Below are 22,545 nucleotides of genomic sequence, written 5' to 3'. Positions count from 1 at the left end.
GGGGGGAGGGGGTGTGTGGGGTGTTGGGGGAAACTCTAGGTGGGGTCTAGAGATCAGAGTCCACTCTGTTTCCCATTGTCACTGTATGTCCCACCAAACATTTATTTACCAAACATTTGCTTTTTCATCTCCATGTGAATTGCCTTCCTCCCCTTTGAAGTCCCAAACCACTACCCCCAAATCCTCTTTTGTCTTGAAAGCTGAAGATGGTATTTAAGATGAAGGTTTTAGGGCTTCCCTGGTGGCGCAGTGGTTGAGAGTCCGCCTGCTGATGCAGGGAACACGGCTTCGTGCCCCGGTCCAGGAAGATCCCACATGCTGCGGAGCGGCTGGGCCCGTGAGCCATGGCCGCTGGGCCTGCGTGTCCAGAGCCTGTGCTCCACAACGGGAGAGACCCGCATACCACACACACAAAAAAAAAGATGAAGGTTTTAACCCTTTTGGTGAGTTACTCAGTTTTCCTGAGTCTCTCTCAGATATGCATGTTGTTAAACCTTTGTTTGATTTTCTCCTGTGAATCTGTTTCATGTCAATCTAATTCTTAGACCAGCAAGAAGAACCTCGACAGGTATAGGAAAATTTCTTCCCCTCTGACAGGGGGAAGTGAGTATTGGGTGTGCAGAGAGAGAGAGAAGGAGGTGGGAAAGGGGGTGACAGGTGCAAGGACCAATACAAACTGAAAAGAAGGGAAAAGACTCCTACCTCCACTTTCCTTAGCAATTACTTTAAAAACGTATAATTATAAGTTCCTTATCTCTCTGAAATGTATGTAAACCTTTTAAAACTAAAATAAGTTCTAACCAGATTTCTGACTCAGGAATGTCTTCTCAAGGACCTAGAATCCATCTCTTTGCAACATAATCATCAAGGAAGATAGAGCCCTTACATCTCAGGTTCTGTAGGTCAGGACCCTAACTTCAGCAGGCACCTTGCTCCAAGTTGCAGAACTCTCTGTTGTCATAACATGTGCGAAGTTTGTATTTGTTTGGATAAAGCCAGCTACCTAACGCAGGTAGTCACCCCAATTACCAGGTGAATCTAGGATGAACTCTGTGTGACAAACGGTGCTGTCAAGTCCTTTTCCTTGAGGAGTAGCTACTGTTTATCTTGAGATCATGTATGTAATGGGTTGTCACTGTCTACCTATACAAAAGGGTGACATTCCTTCTGTCTTTGCAATCTCTTAGCTGATCACCTGTGATGCACATCACATGCTGATTTAATGTTTATTCAAAAATAAAACTGTTTTCTTTCTCTTCTTTTGCAGAGAGGTTTTCAGGGTAGGGAGGACATTTGTTTTTTAATTATATTTTCCCAATACAGCAGGCACTGCAACAGAGCTAAGTGTTGTGTCAAATGCATCTTGAGAACCTCAGAACTCTAGAAATGCCTCTCTGTGTGGGAAGCAGTCAGCCTTGAGAGCAGGTAAGGACATGCCAGGCGTGCCGCCGCTGCTCGAAGGGACTGTCCCTACTTGTTCCCCTCCTTGTTCCATTCCGTGGGAGATAAATCACCAGGGCCCAGAGATCAGAAAGAATGTAAAATGAGACAAGCAAAGCTGTCTCCCCCCTGCACATGCAGGTTATTTTTGATGCTTCTGGGTTTATGGGTTTCCTCCCAGGGAAGTTAACCTTGAGCCGAGACAGTCTGTAGATAATGTAAACCACCATCTGGCAACCTTCCCTTTTCTAGTCTAGATAATCAGCAACTGTAGCATAATAAAATTTGCCTTGCAACCATCAGTTGTCTTGGTCCTTCTGACCCCATTCGTCGGTGCTACTTCAGTTCCTTACCCCTTCCCTTCTGACACTGGGCGGTGAGATCCTCTTTCTCCGGCTGGTCCACGGCATCTCTGGACATATGTCAACCCTCCAGCCCACACTGCTACTTTGACAGTGTGGTGTATGAGGGCAGGGACTTGGACATATCTGTCTCCCTGTTGTACATCACTCACCTTGGTTGACACTAGCCTGGTTAAAACCTGTGACTGTTTTAAGAATCAGTGACAAATAATATTTCAAAGAAGGAATGGCCAATACTCATTCCACAAATGGTGGGCCTCCACAGGTGTATTTTGGAGTGTGTTGCTTCTGTCTTGTGTGATGTCACAATTGCAATTCAAGAATTCCCCCTAATAGAAACTGGAAAGACTGTCAAAGAGAGACAAAGACTATTGAAAACATTTGTGATAGGAAGATAATTATGAACAGAAAAAAAGAAGCAAGAGTGAGATTCCTGGGGTCCTGTGCTCATGACTGAGGTCATGCTTATGTCTCTAAGATGTCTGAGAAGATGTTTTTAAAAATGTGCATATGGGGGCTTCCCTGGTGGCGCAGTGGTTGGGAGTCCACCTACCGATGCGGGGGGTGCGGGTTCGTGCCCCAGTCCGGGAGGATCCCGCGTGCCGCGTAAAAAAAAAAAAAAAAAAAAGTGCATATGCCTTGGTCCCACCCCGTGGGGGAGTGGGTACTGGGTCTGGATGGGGTGTAGTCATATATGATTTTTAAAAGCTCCCAAGGTGATTCTGATGGGATATAGGTTCACACACTGGCCTAGGACAATGTGCATGCACAATGCCATTTTCATCGTAGCACTAGAGTCAGAATATCATGGCAGCAGACAGGGAAATCCTAGGACATAGCGAGTTACAGAGACATGCCGGCAAAGGGAGACAGAAAATAACTCAGGGAGGTAGATTCCAAGATCAGCACAGGCAGGAATGAAGCACGGCCACAGGGCACCAGAGTAATGAGGGCACACGTGTGGCAGTGACCCAACAGGTCTGTCTGCCTACTTTGGAACTGAGTCCTGAGACTGGAGATCAAATAAACAATGATAACAATTTTTTTTAAAATACATTTTGGTCCGGTTTATTGACATATAGTTCATGTTTAGTAAAATTCACAGTTTTATGAAAACATTTTGTTGAGTTTTGAAAAATGAATATAGTTGTGTAAACAAGTTATAGAAAATTTCCATCATCCTCAATAGTTCCTTCAGTGCAGGAAGAAATTCAAACAGTTACAAATTAGAGTGGTGGGGTATTGGGGATTTAAAAAATTTTCATTCTTCAATAATGTTTGTACACTAAGCAAAATTCAGGAAAAGAAAAAGGAAAAAACAAAAACATGACCCCCAGCTGTCATCAACATTTCCAGGATGTGCAAGGTGGTCCTTATCCAAATCTCCCCTTGAGTGCCCAGAGGGGAGATAATGATAACAATTTTGCCCAAGTAAGATTACCATCTTCTTGGTCCCTGATACTGACAACTTTTGGCAACAAGGAGATATGTCTGTATCCAGCTGCACACTCCCTAGGCTGAAACTTGAAGTCAGATCCACTTCTTCCCCTTCTGGTCACCTTTAGTCCATCATCTGGCAGGTCTTCCCTCACCCGCTTCAGCACCTACCACTCCCATTCAGGTCTCCACAGTTCACCTTCCACTCCACCCTGTGGAGCTCAGCAGAGATGGGTCAGACGCGAAAAATACGCAAAGATCTAGTCCTCAGAGCAATGCATGAGCAATGTTGGCCTGAGTAAGGCCCTTTCACATAGACTCTCCTCCAACTCCATGGCTCCAAATAAAAATTTATAGAATTAACCATCTAAGGCATTCTTCTGCTTCTTCATAAATCGATGAGCTCATGTCCCAGGTTTACACCTCTAGTTGTAGAATAAACATCCTGGGAGACCCAACTCAGCTCATAATGACCCCAGAGAACGGACAGACGCTCCATCCCAACGAGCAAGCCAAACTTAATGAAATGGCTTCAGGACAAAGTTCATTCCCCATAGCCCTGGCTTTGAAAAATACCCCAGACTCCCTTCTAAACAAAGGAAAGAGGCATCCATGAAACATCCCTTCACACATCCACTTATACTTCTCTCAGGGGGTCTCCACCCTCACCTCACCCATGGGGGCTGGGAGAGATGTGATCACCACTGAGTGTCACAGTGAATATCTAGCTACTCTCTGGGAACTGAATCATGAATGACAAGAAGTGGAGTCTAGTCAGTTCTTCTGCAAATCTTGTACTCAATTGAAGTCCTGTAATTTTTCTACTCAATTTTTGTTTTTTCATTGTCCACTCAACAAATAATTGTTGAGCACTGTGGATAGAAATGAAGACCAGCTAAATGAGAAAAGTAAAAACTATTTATTTAGAGCTTCGTACAGCAAGGGAATCAACCATCATCACTTGCATTTTGGCAGGGACTCAATGGCAGGCACTCATCATCTGAGTCCTTAGCTGACTCCTGTAATAAAAGACGGATTAACAAGAGAAAAACAAACAGAAATGTATTAATATGTATACCTCATGTATACATGTGAGATAACTGGAGAAAGTGAAAAACTCTGAGATGACTTAGAATTCAGGCTTAAATACCATCTTAATTTCAAAAGAGGAGTGGAGATACAGGCCACTTAAGGAAGAGTAGGTGTTTTTTAGCAAAGATGGATGGGCCTTAGAAGAATAGATGGGAAATATGATCGTTTCTGACAAAGTTCATCTGGATGTCGGTGTCACTTCGTATCTCTTCTCCCATGATAAGAGTCAATTTTCCCTGTGGGATGAAACTCCTGGGGAGGGCAGTTTTGACAACCACATTCCTTTGGGAGGATATGTTTATAGATACATAAGGGGGAGTTCAGAGAAAGCCTCTCCCCGCATTCACTGTGTTTCAAGTGCCTTTGGCTCAAAACGATCAAGATAGCACAGTAGAATTCTTTTGGGTGACATATTCTCCTATCCTTGAAGACAAATAGCAGATAGGCAAGTAAGTAAATGGGGAAGAAGGGAAAGCTCTTCCTTACTGTAGAATACTGACTCATAAATACAGGGGAAAAATGGGCTTAGAAAATTAACCATTTTGCAAGCACCATAGTAAAATGACTCAGGAATGCATCAATGGATGCTAAAGGGTTGAACAAGGGAGGGCTTAAGGAAAAACATAAACTTAAAGAATCTCTACATAACCACTTATTAATTACTGAGGAAAGAGTAAGCAAAGAACAACTGGTCAAAATTAACATCAACAGTAAAGGGGCAAAAGATCAGGTGCTCAGAATGTGATTCTCTGAGAAAGATACAACATCACTTATGGAGTATTCCTGTACAGTTCTTTCAATTATTCCTGCAAATTTTTTGTAAGTCTAATATTGTTTACCCAAAAAGCGGTGGGAAACCCTCCCTTTGTTTTTCTTACACAGTTTCATTGTTAAAATTTTTTTGGATCCTAGATACACCTGAAATGTTGGAAATAATATGCGAGGTTAAAAACCTGACTTTATTTCCTTTTTTTCTCTTGACTTTATATTTTTTGGTCATCAGCAAGCAGACACCAAATCACCAAGGTCCTATTAAATTGTGTGAATTAAACCATTTGGTCTTGATGGACCTGATGGATCAAAGTGGAGCAACTCGTAAGGTTTGGCCACGCTCAGAAACTCACCCAATACATATTGGAAGTAAGAATAGGATAAAAATAGCAACTCAGCTCCTTTCAACTTGTTATTCTTCTGACAAACAAGTTAACATTAGCCTAAATTCCATCCCCAGGGCCTGAGGCTGTGCAGCCTCAGCCTTGCTCTCCTTCCCATTGTTGGCAGGCTCCAGTCTCCCTGAGGCAAGGGCCAGCCGTACCCTGCATCTCCATCAGTACCTTGAAGAGCACTAGGGTAGGCTGCAGATGGGTAGATGCCATCTTGGGCTCCAACCCGGTCCAGGAACTAGAGCTCCAGCGCACCCTTGAGACAGACAGCGCATATGGGCAGCGTGCCTTTTGTTGAAGCTGCAAGCATCCCTAAAATGCTGGATCAGCATCTCCAGTGCCAAAGCCTGGGCTGGGGCGGGCAGTTCTCCAGCAGGAGGCACCTCCCTGCCGAAAAAGTCTCCATGTCTCCGTGGGCATGGAGCTCCAACCAGCATGCACGAGTCTGGGAACTTCCCCCTCTGGAGTGAGACTGCAACTTCACCAAAGGGTGGTAGTCCTACAGGCTGAGAGGTTTAGGTACTTATTTATGGTCTTTGGGATGGAGATGAATGTATCACGTGGCTTCCAGTGTCAAGTACCATGGGAAGCTCCTTAATCTTCCTCATCTGATGTCAACTATGTCTTGGCAGCCAGAATGGATGAACAGGACGGAAGGAGTCCTAAGAGTTCAGGTTCACCATTCACCCCCATTTTTCTTTTCCCCATTTCCCAGGCCTGAACCCCATTGTCTCCAGTCAGGGCAAGATATCAGCATTTGAAGGACTCAAGAGGTTCTTAACTTCCCCCAGGCTGGGTGTGGACAGGTTGTGAGCACATAGTATGTATATGTACATGGGAAGGGGAAAGGGGGAAAGTCAAGAGTGGGGGAAGGAGAGATTTTTATATTGTTTTTACAAGTTTTTAAACTAGTAAGCTTGACATTAAGTGTCACAATTCTGTAGGTATTTGTTGTCACCAGGGAAATAGAGAAGAGACATGGAAATGTCAGCCGTTCTTGGGGACTGAGGACCTTCTTCCTTAATATATTAGTTCCAAGACATGAAGGTGGTCCCCACTCTTGTTTCCACTCACAGACGACCCTGAAAAGAGACTCACTTACCTGATGCAAAATCAATACCTATGGAAACCCAAATCTTCAAAGGACAGTAATTCTCTCATTCTTACTCTCAAGCCTCAGGGAAAATTCAGAGTCCTCACCACAGTAGCTGGCCGGAGGAGATCCACAAAATTATACAAGGTGTTTTTAAAAACAAGCAGTAGACGAAGTGAGAGAGTGGCATGGACATATAGACACTACCAAATGTAAAATAGATAGCTAGCGGGAAGCAGCCGCATAGCACAGGGAGATCAGCTCGGTGCTTTGTGACCACCTGGCAGGGTGGGATAGGGAGGGAGGGAGGGAGACACAAGAGGGAGGAGATATGGGGATGTATGTATATGTATAGCTGATTCACTTTGTTATACAGCAGAAACTAACACACCATTGTAAAGCAATTATACTCCAATAAAGATGTTAAAAAAAAAGTTGTAGATAATTGGACATTTCTCCTTCCTTATTCTGAAAATTGAGGAATAGATGACTCAGTAAATACTGCAAATCAAAGTGGTCCTCGAGTCCAGAAACAGATGGACCTGTTTCACAGGTATAGGCAAGGGTTTGGAGAATTACTGCAAATCATGAGTTACCAGTTCTCAGTCAGCAACCTTGAGCAAGTTGCCCAACCTCTGTGAACCTCACTTTTCCTTGTCTGTTAAATAGGGATAAAGATTTTACAAAGCCATTAGGAAAGTTAAGTGAATTGGTATCTGTGAAATGCATGGCAAGCAAAAGGTACTCAACCAATGACAGACTTCCATCCTCTGCTGCCTTCCCTCTTCTCTTGACAGCAGTCATCCCAGAAAAGCATCATTCACATATCTGGGTCACAATTACCTCATCTGGAGTAACAACCCGTATAGCACAGGGTATTTGTGGTGAGTATATAAGATGAGATAAGTGAAGCACCAGTTAGGTAACAGGCATGTATCCAGTTGGGTTGATGCTCAAAAACCTCATAGTCATTGGCTAGAAACAATGCTACTCTCATATTTATTATACATTTCTTTTTCATACTATGGAGAAGGGAGGTTCTCCCACCTTTCATGTTTCCATTAAACCCAGGAGAAACCAGATGTGGACTGCCATGAGATTGAAGTCTGGAAGGGTCCTAAATGTAAATATAACTCTCTTGATTAACAGTTCTTCCCACCAGAGAACTTCTGCTAATTCGCAGAAAGGATGGAGCTGGAAAACAGGGCGCTCTCAGTCATGGGTTAGCCAGTGTCTTGCTAGAGGTGAATGCAGAAGTGAACTGACACTATTATAAGTGGAATCCAACCATCTCCCAGCTCAAATCCTGATGTGGTCAAATAAATACAATCCTCAGTGGGTGTGACACTAAAAGAATTCAAAGGTTGTAGTGAAAGGCAGTAATCACATTTTAAACCAAAGGAGAATTGAAAATGCCTCAGCCCCAACTCAGCTCTTCTAATGGTGAGCTCAAAATGATCAGCACCTCATACATTTCTGGGAAAATAAAACAAATAAATGATCTCTTTCAGTCTCCAGTGTTGGTTATTCAAAATGTGTGACATAAAATCAAAAATTATAAAATATTCAAAAAGGTAAGAAAAAAAATTGTTACCTGCCAAGAGAAAACACCATCAATACAGGCAGACCCCTAGGTGGCCGAGGTTTAGAATTAGAAGAAAGAATTTTTAAATGACCAGTGCAAGTAGGTTAAATGAGGTACAGGATGAACATGAGATTGAGTGACAAGAGAGATTTTCTGCAGAGCAATGGAAGTTTTGAAAGAACAATTGTGAAATTCTAGACCTGAAAAACACAAGCTGTGATGAAGAAATCATTGGATGAGATTAAGAGCATCTTGGACATAGTAGAAGGTAAAAAAATCGTGAACTAGAACAGAGATTGGCAAGTTTCTAAGGGACCAGATAGCAAATTTTTTAGGCTTCGCAAGCCCTATGATCTCTGTCACTGCTACTGAACTCTGCTGTTTTTACATAAAAGCGGCCTTAGACAATGTGTAAATGATTGTAGCTTTGTTCCAATAAGACTTTATTTTTAAAAATAGCCAGTGACCATATTTGGCCCATGGGTCATAGTTTCCTGACCCCTGAACTATAAGACTAGCCAGTAGAAAGTCCTCAAGCTAAACACAGAAAGAGAACAGAATGGAAATGAAAACAGCATCAGAAACCTATTGGAAAATATCAAATAATCTAACAAGTGTGTCAAGGAGTCCAAGAAAGAGAAAAGAGAAATATTTCCCCAAAATACTTGACATGGTACTGGCCTAAAATTTTCCATAATTATATATGACCCCAGTGTGTAGATCTAATTATCATTTAATTCAAATGATTAAAAAGAAACCCAGACTTCAGCACATTATTATCAAGCTACTGAAAACATATAGTAGCGAAAAAGCCTTAAAATTAACCAAAGAAAACAGGACACAACATAATTAAGAATCTCCATTAAATATATAGGTGAACTCATTGGAAACTGGAGACAAGAAACAAATGGAAAGACATATTTAAAGTGCTGAAAGAAAAAAACTGTCAATCTACAATTTTAAAACCAGCAAAATACTGTTTAAGAATGAAGACAAAGGCTTCCCTGGTGGCGCAGTGGTTGAGAATCTGTCTGCCAATGCAGGGGACACGGGTTCGAGCCCTGGTCTGGGAAGATCCCACATGCCGTGGAGCAACTAGGCCCGTGAGCCACTACTGAGCCTGCGTGTCTGGAGCCTGTGCGCCGCAACAAGAGAGGCCGCGATAGTGAGAGGCCCGCGCACCGTGATGAAGAGTGGCCTCCGCTTGCCACAATAGGAGAAAGACCTCGCACAGAAACGAAGACCCAAAACAGCCATAAATAAATAAATTAAAAAAAAAAAAAGAATGAAGGCAAGGGGCTTCCTTGTCAGTCCAGTGGTTAAATCTCTGCATGTCCACTGTAGGGGGCACAGGTTTGATCTCTGGTTGGGGAACTAAGATCCCATATGCTTGCGCAGTGCAGCCAAAAAATTTTTTTAAATGAAGGCAAAATAAGAATATTTTTAGACAAGACAAAGCAAGAGAATTTCCAGCATACTCAAACAAGATTTTTTAAAGGAATTATTTCAGACTAAGGGGAAATGATAGAAGATCAAAGCACAAGGAATGAAAAGCAGCAAAATAGAATATGTAAATAAATATAACAGATAATATTTCCTCAAATGGGTTAATCACTTCCTGTCTAGAAAAGAATATTAAAAGTGCATTGGGGATTTAAACATATGTGGAAATAAGCATATGACAATAACACAATAGCCAGAAAAACCATAAATGGATTTAAAATATTGTAAATTTTCTATATTATACCTGAATTGCTACAATATTAAATCAAACTGTAAACTGTAAGAAGTAGAAGATGCATAGTGTAAATATTAAAACAGCCACTAAAAAATAAAAAACAGAGAAAGTGGTATACTTAAAAGGTAATTGAGGGGATAAAATGGAACACCAATTTTGATTAATCCAATAGAATGTCAACAGAAGTAATTTTCTTAAAGGAAGTACAAGTGGAAAACAAGGAGCAAAATGGTAGATTTAAATCCATCCACAGCAATAACTACAATAAATATAAATGGAGTAAACACTTCAGTTAATAGAATTGTATAGACAGAGGTTTAAAAAAAAATAAGAGCTATGAGAAGCAGAGGGGGGAGGAGTCAAGATGGTGACCTAAGGGGACGTGGAGTTTGCATCTCTGTGCAACTAGGGCATCTACCAGGCACTGGTGGGGGACCACAGACACCTAAGTGGACAGGAGGAACCCCCGAGTGACCAGGCAGGACGTGGGGGTGAAGGAGGGTGAGGAGAAGTGGAGGTGGGATGAGACTGGCACCCCTGAGGGCGGCTGGGGGAGGGGTGGGGTTCCAACGCCTGGAGAGGAGACCCTCGGGAGGGTGGAAAATCAGAAGGGAACATGGCCAGCATTTCCCCTGCCCACTTGGGCCCCAGAGAGCCTGCTGAGTTCCTGGGCCTTATCCTCTGCCCACCAAAGCTCCCTCCAGCCACATGGGTCCTGTGGGAGTGGGAGGGAGAGGGGAGGAAAAGTAAAGGCTGGCTGGTCGGGATCAGCACCCTTGAGGGACAGCCGGGGGAGAGGAGGGGTTCCCACACTTGGAGGGGCCCACCCAAGGTTACAGGAGCAACAGGGATGGGTGAGATGCTCGGGAGAGTGGAGGAATGGAAAGGAGGGCGGCCAGCATTTCCCTTGCCCACTTGGGCCCCGTGGAGCCTGCTGAGGTCCCAGGCTTAATCATCCAGCCTCTGAGAACCCCTTCAATTGTGCTGGGCCTAAAATCCACCCCCCCACACCCAGGGCCTCACCTCTGAACTCCACACTCCAAGGCCCCCCTTGGCTGTGCTGCCTTTCCCAGCTGCATGGGTCCTGAGCCTAGGCCTCACCCCATACCTAAAGCTCACCCTGCCTAGACCCTGCCCCCAAAGACTATTTTGGTCTCACAGGTTCTTAGCATAGGCCCTGACCCCTGCCTAAGCTCTGTCTCCCACAGCTAAGGCCTTTTCCAGCCTTTTTATTTGTTTGTTTGTTTTTTAGGTTGTGGTTCTGTTTTACCTTGTTACTGTTAATTCATTTATATTTTTATTTTTTCTGATAAATTTTTTATATTTCTAATTTTATTTTATACTTTGTTATTCCTTTGGCTTGTTCCCCACCCACCCTTTTTTTTCTTTTTTCTGTGGAGGTTCTAACTTGTAGTTGTTTCAGTTATATTTTAATTTTTCCTAATATATTATTTATTTATCAAATTTTATTTTATTTTTTATTCTTTGTTATTTTCTGCTCTTTTTCTTTTCTTTTCTTTTGCCATGCTGCACAGCTTGTGGGATCTTGGTTCCCAGGCTTGGGGTTGGTTCTGAGCTCCTATGGTGGGAGCACCGAGTCCAAACCACTGGACTAACAAAGAACCTCAGACTCTAGGGAATATTAATCAGAGTCAGGTCTCCCAGAGGTCCTAATCTCGGCATCAAGACCCAGCTCTACCTAACTGCCTGCAAACTCCACTGCTGGGTGCCTCAGCCCAAACAACCAGTAAGACAGCCTCACCCATCAAAAAAAAAAAAATGAAATGCCAAAAATATGTTACAGATGAGGGAGCAAGGTAAAAACCTACAAGATCAAATAAACAAAGAGGAAATAGGCAACCTACCTGAAAAAGAATTCAGAGTAACGATAGTAAAGATGATCCAAAATCCCAGAAATTGAATGGAGGCACAGATTGAGAAAATACAAGAAATGTTTCACAAAGACCTAGAAGAACTAAAGGACAAACAAAACATTGATGAACAACACAAAAACTGAAATGAAAAATACGCTAGAAGGGATCAATAGTAGAATAACTGAGGCAGAAGAGTGAATAAGTGAGCTAGAAGATAGAATGGTGAAAATAAGTGCTGAGAGCGGAATAAAGAGAAAAGAATGAAAAGAATCCAGGATAGTCTCAGAGACCTCTGGGACAACACTAAATGCACCAACATTCAAATTATAGGGGTCCCAGAAGAGGAAGAGAAAGAGAAAGGGTCTGAGAAAATATTTGAAGAGATTATAAAGTTTCCCAGCATGGGAAAGGAAATGGTCAACCCAGTCCAGGAAATGCAGAGAGTCCAATACAGGATAACCCTAGGAGAAACACACCAAGACACATAAAAATCAAACTAACAAAAATTAAATTCAAAGAAAAAATACGAAAAGGAGCGAGGGAAAAGCAATAAATAACAAACAAGGGAATCCCCATAAGGGTATCAGCTGATTTTTCTACAGAAACTTTGCAGGCCAGAAGGGAAAGTCAGGACATATTTAAAGTGATGAAGGGGAAAAACCTCCAACCAAGATTACTCTACCCAGCAAGGATCTCATTCAGGTGTGACAGAGAAATCAAAGCTTCACAAACAAGCAAAAGCCAAGAATTCAGCACCACCAAACCAGCTTTATAGCAAATGCTAAAGGAACTTCTCTAGGCAGGAAACACAAGAAAAGAAAAAGAAGTAAAAGAACAAATCCAAATCAATTAAGAAAATGGTAATAGGAACAAACATACGGATAATGACCTTGAATGTAAATGGTTTAAATGCTCCAACCAAAAGACACAGACTGGCTGAATGGATACAAAAACAAGACCCATATGTATGCCCTCAACAAGAGACCTAGGGACCTAGGGACACATACAGACTGAAAGTGAAGGGATGGAAAAAGATATTCACCCAAAAGGATGTGTTGCCAATCACTAGAGTGACCATGCGTGGGGAAAACAGATATATTCAAACATTTTAGGAATTAAAAGTGTTGACTTACCCCCAAAATAACACCCGAATAACCTGCAGATCAAACAAGGCCAATATTATTACTTAATTAGAAAAGGTAAACACCATCTTGACAGAATCTTAGTTTCATAAGGGAAGATCAATGTTTCATGTGTATAGTTTTAGGAACTGGATTTGAGTAGTTTGAAGTGGCCCTGACAATGCAGGGATCTGACTGGAACTGGTCAAAATCCATAATATAACAGGATTGATGGTCACCACGAGCATGAGTTGGGGAGGAGTCTTTGTGAGAAAACAATCATTTGGTAAGAAGCTGAGTTTGGCCAGCTGAGTCATCCATCGTCCAGAAAAGAGGACTGATTGAACAGTCTAGTGTTCAGATAAAGCTAACAATGAAGTTATATTCTGACTTACACCCTTATCATCCTGGGCAAGAATTTCCTGGAATATATAGAAAAGTCTTATTGATGTAAGGACTTTCATTTTGAATCTTGATAATTAAGTCATGTGAATACAGATGGTCTTAGTTTCCTCTAGATAGTAGCTCTAAATTGATACTAATTTCTTGTGACCCCAAACTCCACTGCAGTCTACCAAAGTGGGGGTTTATGATGATGAGGTGGTAAGTGGTGTTTTGGCCCAAGTTCAAATCACAGTGGTCCAAGTAGGTCCGTAAACCTATTGCGTAGCTATTTCCCAGATCCTTAATGTATATTTTGAATAGTCATACCCAGAAACTAGTAGGAAACCCATACTGGCTCTCTGAACCCTAGCGGGAGTTTTATTATGGCAGAAAGAACGAGTGAAAGCTCAGGAACTTCTATTTCCTACCAGAGAGTAAACAAAAATTAATACTGTATCTCTAGGAGACCTGCATGTATTAATGCTACCATAAACTTGAAATGTGCACATCTTTTTTTGGCCTTTACAGAAGGTGAATGGACCTTAGAAAATTACTATAGATTGTTGTAAAGTTAATCAGATGGTAACTTTAACTGCAGTGGCTGTTACCGCCTATGTACTAACAGAATGCCTCAGATATAATCAAAGTACCTCGCTCAGCATTGCTTCTGATCGGGAAATTATTTCATAGCAAAAGAATGGCAGCAATGAACTTGTGTCCATAGAACTGACTGGCCTTGTATATGTGTCATCACTCAGAAGCAGTTGGCCTCAGTTATGGTACCAACTCATTTACAGTGTCGTTTCGGAAATAAGACCCTGAAAAGATGGAGTTCTATCTCATAAAATGCAATATGTGCTTTGATTCAGTAATCAGTATATGGGGCTGTTTCTCCCATAACTGAACAACAATGGTCCCATCCAATCAGAAATTGAAATTTTACCTGGTTATTTTAGACTTCTCATGCCAGTGAACTAATAGGTCAATAAGACAGCAGCTCCACTAGAGTGGGGTGGGTTGACTGATCTCAATTACAAGGGTTATAGAGGACAATCCTGAGACAGGGGATTCTCTGGGGCATCTTTCAGTACTTCCGTGTCCAATAGTAAAAGATAACGGAAAAGTACAGCCACCAAAAATACAGGTAGTACCACTGAGGATTCAGACCTTTCTGGAATGAAGACATAGAGTACACCACCAGATAAGTTATCCCAAAGGCATGAGGTTCTAGTTGAGAGCAAAGGAAATAAGGAATGGAAAATGGAAGAAGAAAGTTATAAATATCAATTACGGCTTCATGATCAATTAGCCTGTTGGTGTGTGTGTGTGTGGGGGGGGGCTAGTTTGTTCTTATCTCTCTCTCTGCTCCTTCCTCTTACGATTTGTATACTGATTGCTGTTGATAGCCGATATGCAGAGATTGTGACTGAATATGAGCTATAACTGACATTGCCCATAGATGGATACTATAACTAATGAAGGATAACATGTATATGAAGAATAGTTACACATTGTTATGCTGTTGTTGCTATTTAAACAGAAGTTCAAATATGGGTAAAATGATCCAGATGTTGAGTAGCCAAAGGGGTGAACTGTGCCAGTTCTTAAACTATTGCCTCAGCTCAAAATTCACATTTCTAGGGCTTCCCTGGTGGCGCGGGGGTTGAGAGTCTGCTTGCCGATTCAGGGGACACGGGTTCATGCCCCGGTCCAGGAAGATCCCACATGCCGCGGAGCGGCTGGGCCCGAGAACCATGGCCGCTGAGCCTGTGCATCCGGAGCCTGTGCTCCGCAACAGGAGAGGCCACAACGGTGAGAGGACCGCGTACCGCAAAAAAAAAATCACATTTTTACACTCCAATTTTTTTTTCTAGGGCTGCTTTGTCTTCAAGGTTCACATTAGGATCTGCCAATAGGGCCACTAGAAGGAGACCGTAAGCCAGCGGAAGAGATAGAAAACTCTTTCATGATTTCCTGTTTTCTTCTGTCCAACCAATCCAGCAATGTCTCTTCATCCTGGCAGTTGGTTTGACTTTGCAGTTTATTTTCACACTCACAGAACCAGTCTCATCCTGTCCTTCAGAGGCGCAAGCACTAGCTGACCAACCCCTATTCCTGGGCAGTCTGGGGACAGAGACTCTCCTGTGAACTTCCGGGGTGTCAGAACCAACTGCATAGCCCCCACTTGTCAGAAGGCTGGGACCGAGCTCTGCAATCCCCTCTTTTTCCTCTAGGCTCTGGAGGAACCATCATAAGTCAGGGCTGAGCAGGCTTCTCTATGTCACCTATATGGGAGACACCTCCATAGGTACCTTCTGAGATATGAATACCAGCTAGTCAGTGCTCACTCCTCAGACATCTGGACTCTAAGACTTTGGGTTTTAAGGACTCTAACCTCTCCCTTTACATCCCCAGGCCTAGGAATAGTAGCTTCTTTCTGCAGGTTGTTTTTTCCTCTCTAATCCTTAGTGTTCTTGTTTTGTCATTTCAGATCTCAAATATCTGGTTAACAACTCTTTACATTTTTTTCTGCTAAAATAATGAATATGGTTTTATTCCTGGCTGGACCCTGTCTGATATGTAAGATATAAAATAATGGCTCAATTTATGTCTTTATTTCTGTTCTAATATTCAACTTCCAAAACGTATGGTTTTACTTTTGCAGAACTTGAAGTACAGAAATAATCACAGTTGCCACAGCAAATTTGGTATGTGAATAGTGCTTTTAAAAATGTTTTCATATATATTTTCCCATTAGATGCCTCTTCCTGCATTTATTCAATAAAGTTTTATTAAGCAACTGCTGTCTATAAGGCACAGAGCCAGGTACTGGAAATACACAAATAATTTCTAAGCAGTTAAGGGTATATTTATATCTCTTAAAGGAAGTTTCATAAAGCTTCTAATGGGAGAAGACTAGGGACCACCCAAGAAAGAATTATAGAGACTCAATTTCTGCCATCTAGAAAGTTTTTATTTAAAATATCCATATTTATTAGGTAAAATCATTAATTTAATAATATAGATGACACATAAAGGAAAAAGGACAGTGCCCAGCACATAGTAAGCGTTCAACAAAACACAGTTATAACCAAGAAGAATTAAGAAATAGAGTGAATTTACTTCAAGGACTTCATAAATGATCAATAATGACGATAACGACAATGCATTGCCTCGTCATGGGGCTTTAGATTTACATGCAGTGATCCCTACAGAATCCCTGTGAGGTAAGGCAGGTGTCATGATTCTCATTTATTGATGAGGAAATAGACACTCCCAGAGGGTGAATGACTTTGCGGCATTATGCAACCAGGAGGCGGCAGCACCAGGTAGCAGATGCCCTGGCTGTCATTGCATCGGCAGGCGGACTCTCAACCACTGCGCCACCAGGGAAGCCCCAGCCCCTTCTTTAGGGGCCCCATCACCTCCCGGTTCCTCAAGCTATAAATGAGAGGGTTGAGCATAGGAGTAAGGACTGTGTAGAAGATAAGAGACCACATTGTCATGGCTTGGGGCCTGGTAGCGCCTGGGTCTCAGATAGATAAACATGGCTGCCCCATAGAAGAGGGACACAGCTGTCAGGTGGGAAGAACAGGTGGCCAGAGCCTTTTTATGGGCCTGAGCAGTGTGCATGGGGAGCGCAGATCCCCGGAGGTGAGCATAAGAGGCCATGATGATGGAGAAGGGCAGGAGCAGCATGAATACATAGCAAGCAAAAAACAGTATCAGGGCTTTCCTGGTGGCGCAGTGATTGAGAGTCCGCCTGCCGATGCAGGGGACACGGGTTCGTGCCCCGGTCCGGGAAGATCCCACATGCCGCGGAGCAGCTGGGCCCCATGAGCCATGGCCGCTGAGCCTGCGCGCCCGGAGCCTGAGCTCCGCAGCCGGAGAGGCCACAACAGTGAGAGGCCCGCGTACCGCAAAAAACAAATAAACAACAAAAAAACAGGGTATCAAAAATGGATGTGTCTGCACAGGCCAGTTTCAATAAAGCTGGCACCTCACAGAAGAAGTGGCCCACATTCCTTGAGCCACAGTCGGGTAAGCTCATGGCTCCTGCCATCTGCATCATTCCATCTATTATCCCCAAAGTCCATGAACTCCCAGCAATCTGGAGACAGACCCTCTGACTCATGAGGATGGGATAGTGAAGTGGGTGGCTAATGGCCACATAGCAGTCATAAGCCATGAGTCCCGGCAAGAGCCCTTCAGATCCCACAAGAGAGATGAAAAAAACAATTTGTATGCCACAACACACAAAGGAGATGGATTTTCAGCCAGAGAGAAGTTGGCTACCATCTTGGGCACAGTGGCACAGACCAACATGAGGTCCATGAGGGAGAGGTGACTGAGGAAGAAGTACATGGGTGTACGAGGATCAATGTAGATGAGGAAGATGAGGACGACATTGCCACAGAGGGCAACTGTGGAGACCACCATAACCACAGAGAACAGGGCAAGATCAGTCTGGCTATGAGAAAAGATTCCCAAGAGGATGAAGCCATCTATAGATCCCATGGATCAGTTGTTCCCAGTCACCTGAGAACATGGACAGAGAAATTCTAAGATTGAGTGACATGTCTTTATTTATCTCTGGATTATTATTCTTCAGTCTTCTGTATCTTTTGTAATTTATTAGAGCACAACAATATATGCCTAGGGACACACGAGAGTGTATTCTTTCATTTTTCCCATGACACGGATGATAGGATCTTTGCTAGCTCATAGAATTGAACCATTTATCTACATTTGTACATATTCATACCAAGAAGAATAGAAACTGAATTATTTTATGTGTCACAGGACTGTTGGACAATCCTTCAATAGGCAAAACATTGGCTTTCCCATATGGCACTGACTCTTTTTAGCTGGGATTAAATGGACTCAGTAAACTATCTCTAGCAGGACTTGGACCATTTCATCCCCAAGAGGTAATTCATATATGTTACAATAAAGGAAGGTAACGGAGACTTGAGATGTTCTTTATTTTGCTTAGGCCAAATATCTTGAAATCATTTTTTAATTCCTCTATGTCTTTTATTCCCTAGATCCAAACCATCAGTAAAGCCTCTTGGCTATACATTCAGAATACCTCAGAATCCAATGAATGCTTATGTCCACTGCAACTGCCCTGGTCCAAGCCACCATCTTCTCTCAGATGGACTATTGTAGGCTTCTATCCAGTCTCTTGACATCTATCCTTGAATCCCTTGAATCTGTTCTCATAACTATTCAAATGAGTCTGCTTAAAATGTAAGTCATATGATGTAATTCTCTTGCTGAAAGTACCTCAGTGACTCCCCAAATTACTCCAAATAAAGCCCAGATCCTTGCAGTGGCACACAAGGCCCTACATGATACACCCACACAGACACACACACACACACACACACACACACACACTCATATACACCGATACCTCTGACCTCATCTCCTACTGTGTCCCCTTACACACACGCTTCCTTGAATTTCATTGGACAAATTGGACAAACACCCACCTTTGGATCTTTGCATTTTCTTCTCTTTGGAATGCTCTTTCCTCAGATTTCTGTCTCTCATCTGCTTCAGATATTTATTCAAATGCCAACCTCTTTAGAGATGGCTTCTCTGAAAGTCACTGAAGTTATAAATGTCTTGCATTTTCAAGCCCTCCCCTGCTCTTGATTTCTCCACAGCACTTATACCATTTCACACACACATGCTTACATTTTTAAACTTTTATGGTCTGTCTCATCCCACTGGAATAAGAGCACCATTTATTATTCATCATGACATTGGCAGCCCCTAGAAAGGTTGCCTAGTTCATAGTATAACCTTCAGTACGTAAGTGTTGATTGAATAAAATAATCATGATGAAGTAATACATGGCTGCCGCTTCCATTTTCTCAAAGTAGAGAGACTCCCCCTTTAATTGATGGAGCCCTTGTTCTCGACCTCAATATACTAGTTCACTGTTATATTTCTTCCTCTGAGGGATAGTGAGTGATATAGTAAGAACAATATTGAGGTATTTAAAAAAAAAGCAGGACTTCTCTGCAAATGGATGATAGTGGCATCCAGGTGACATTTGTTTGGGGTGTATTCATGTCTACCTTACCTCCTTGCAAAGAGGAAACAAGTCAACCCCACAGAACACACTCTTTGTGTGAAGAAACAGAGTAATTTCAAAAACTAGGATAGGCCTGCCCAGATCCACCACCAGGGAGGCAGGCTCTGTGAGCTGAGATCTTACAGAATGGAGCACATCCTGACTCATGCCCAAAAAAGACATGCACAGGTGTCTTTGCCAACAACAACACCAAGGTGTGATGTTGAAGCTAGTGGGGAGGTCCTACAGGAGCAAATCACTGTTCCTACAGCCTTCAAATACCATCTTGGCCATATTAGCCCCAGACTAAACCAATCAACTGAACCAACCAGGTCCCATAGACCTCACATCAGAAATTCCTCCTCTTGTGCTAAGGACGTACTGTGTGTAGAACCATTCAGCTACATGCACCTTCAAAGACATGCACTCTACACGTCCTCTTCTCCCCCCACAACCCCCCACCACCTTATACTACAATATCATAGAGTTGATTAATGACATTTAAACTCCTTTGAATTCTAATTTTTTTTTTTTTTTTCGGTACGCGGGCCTCTCACTGTTGTGGCCTCTCCCGTTGCGGAGCACGGGCTAGAGACGCGCAGGCTCAGCGGCTATGGCTCACGGGCCCAGACGCTCCGCGGCATGTGGGATCTTCCCGGACCGGGGCGCGAACCCGCGTCCCCTGCATCGGCAGGCGGACTCCCAACCACTGTGCCACCAGGGAAGCCCTGAATTCTAATTCTTATGCCACTGTGTACTCATCACCTCCACTTGGATGTACAATGGGCTTATGCTACCTAAAGTGACCAAATAGAGTCCTTGGTCTCCTCTGGAGAAACATCTGGTCTAACCTTCTTCCCAGGTAAATTAAGGGCAGGTCTGTCCAGCTTCCAAAGGTACAACACATGGGTCACATTGAACCTCTCCTTCCCTCACACATCCCAACATCATAAATCCCTGCTGGTTCTTCCTGCAAAATGTAGGTAACCCTGACCACTTCACAGTCTTGCCCATCTCACCTGGCCACACTGTCATCACCACTCCCCTGGTTGATGGTGGCCCCTAACTGAATTTGCCTCATCATTCACTCCATCCTTGCCCCCATCCCAGTCTCTTTGCGCACAGCACTAAAGTGAACCCATCTCTGTAAGAAGATGGGTTCTTGAAGCAGAATAAAGGAATGCTTTTATCAGCAGAACTTCCATCACCACCCAGACCTCCTTTCCTTCTGCTCTCCCCAGTATTCCCATGACTCTCGTCTCACCAGCATCCTGTGTTTCCTCCCACACCAGCCTCGGAGGCCTTGGTCCTTGTTCTTGCCTACTCATGGAAATCTCTTCCCACATACGCTCCACCTGGTCCACTCACCTCCTAACTAACTTTCTCAGCCAGGGCTTCCTCACACCTATTTGGAGTTGAAATCCCTCTTCCCTCCCCATTCCTTCCCTGCCTTATGTTTCTCTTAGCATTCAACACCATTGGGCATGCTACATTTAATTCGTATGAATTTGTTTTCTGCTTTCCAACTAGAACCTGTATCTCCCGATGCCACTTTTTCTCATGGGAGGATCCCCGGCTCTTAGAGCAGTGACTGGCATGTATTATGTGCTCAGTAAATACTGTCAAATGATTGATTGTATGCAAACAACTCAAGAAACTATTCTAGCATCTCACATATTCATTTCCTGCTCATTAACTTCATTCCTTTCTGCTGACTAGTTAATGGCTGCATTTTTCTTCTGAGAAATGACACCATAAAGAAGCCACCTTGTATCTAAAATATACTTTGGGGGACAAGCTGACTCTATGTCACATATCAGCCCTCTCCTTCCTGCCCCTTTACCTCCATGTCTCCCCACTCATCCTTTTTCCTCCTGTTAACCACTCTTCAACCCAGGAACCCAACACTATGGCCCCCAATCCAAAATGAGGGAAAGAGGAAAGAAAAAGGTCAATGATACATTTTCCTTCTTTAGAAAGAAAAACAGAGAAATAGATCAAATGAAAAGGACTAGAAGTAAGAAAGGAAAGACAAAGACAAATAACACTAAAAGGTATGTGCCCTCCACCTACTCCAAAAAAAAAAAAAAAGCTGAAAGAGGCAGACAACAACGGGAAGAAGAAATGCTGATAATATTTTTAACATCTTTATTGGAGTATAATTGCTTTACAATGGTGTGTTAGTTTCTTCTGTATAACAAAGTGAATCAGCTATACATACACATACATCCCCTTATCTCCTCCATCTTGCATCTCCCTCCCACCTTCCCTATCCCACCCCTCTAGGTGGTCACAAAGCACCGAGCTGATTTCCCTGTGCTATGTGGCTGCTTCCCACTAGCTATCTATTTTACATTTGGTAGTGTAAATATGTCCATGCCACTCTCTCATTTCGCCCCAGCTTACCCTTCCCCCTGCCCATGTCCTCAAGTCCATTCTCTATGTCTGTGTCTTTATTCCTGTCCTGCCCCTAGGTTCTTCAGAACTTTTTTTTTTTTTTTTAGATTCCATATATATGTATTAGCATATGGTATTTGTTTTTCTCTTTCTGGATTACTTCACTCTGCATGACAGTCTCTAGGTCCATCCACCTCGCTACAAATAACTCAATTTCATTTCTTTTTATGACAGAGTAATATTCCATTGTATATATGTGACACATCTTCTTTATACATTCATCTGTTGATGGACACTTAGGTTGCTTCCATGTCCTGGCTATTGTAAATAGTGCTGCAATGAACATTTTGGTACATGACTCTTTTTGAATCATGGTTTTCTCAGGGTATATGCCCAGTAGTGGGATTGCTGGGTCATATGGTAGTTCTAGTTTTAGTTTTTTAAGGAACCTCCATACTGTTCTCCATAGTGGCTCTATCCATTTACATTCCTACCAACAGTAGAAATGCTGATAATTAAATATAAATGCGAAATGGCCAGCAACTAGTAATAGATGCAGCAAGGAGGAGAGAAGGGGGTGACAGGAAATGACCCTCACTCACTTTTAAGTGGGTTCCCTGAAGGAAAACCAATTCAGCAGATACCCTGTGGAGGAGATTCCAGCATTAAAATCATTTCATCCTCTTTTCTTTGTTTGCACTTACTGGGTCAGAGGGGTCAGGGAGGAGCCCCCCAGCTCTGACCTTCCTCAGCTCCCACCAACCTCTCAGC

At 42.9% G+C, this 22,545-nt stretch overlaps 1 protein-coding gene across 1 annotated transcript in view; it reads right to left on the bottom strand.

Moving 5' to 3' along the window:
* The window catches only part of LOC112414791 (olfactory receptor 56-like), an 18,390-nt gene extending 595 nt beyond the window's left edge, over positions 1-17,795 (bottom strand). The window contains 5 exon segments of the mRNA XM_024767458.1: positions 3,411-3,451; positions 16,677-16,777; positions 16,779-17,025; positions 17,237-17,573; positions 17,576-17,795. Coding sequence (XP_024623226.1) covers positions 3,411-3,451; positions 16,677-16,777; positions 16,779-17,025; positions 17,237-17,573; positions 17,576-17,729 — 880 coding nt within the window. The 5' untranslated portion in view covers positions 17,730-17,795.
* Positions 17,796-22,545: the final 4,750 nt, after the last annotated feature.

The sequence above is a fragment of the Neophocaena asiaeorientalis genome, unplaced genomic scaffold (genome assembly GCF_003031525.2).
Source record: "Neophocaena asiaeorientalis asiaeorientalis breed wild unplaced genomic scaffold, Neophocaena_asiaeorientalis_V1.1 scaffold87, whole genome shotgun sequence".
Lineage (NCBI taxonomy): Eukaryota > Metazoa > Chordata > Mammalia > Artiodactyla > Phocoenidae > Neophocaena > Neophocaena asiaeorientalis.
The sequence above is the reverse complement of the archived record's forward strand: the minus strand, read 5'-3'. Positions and strand labels throughout refer to the sequence as shown.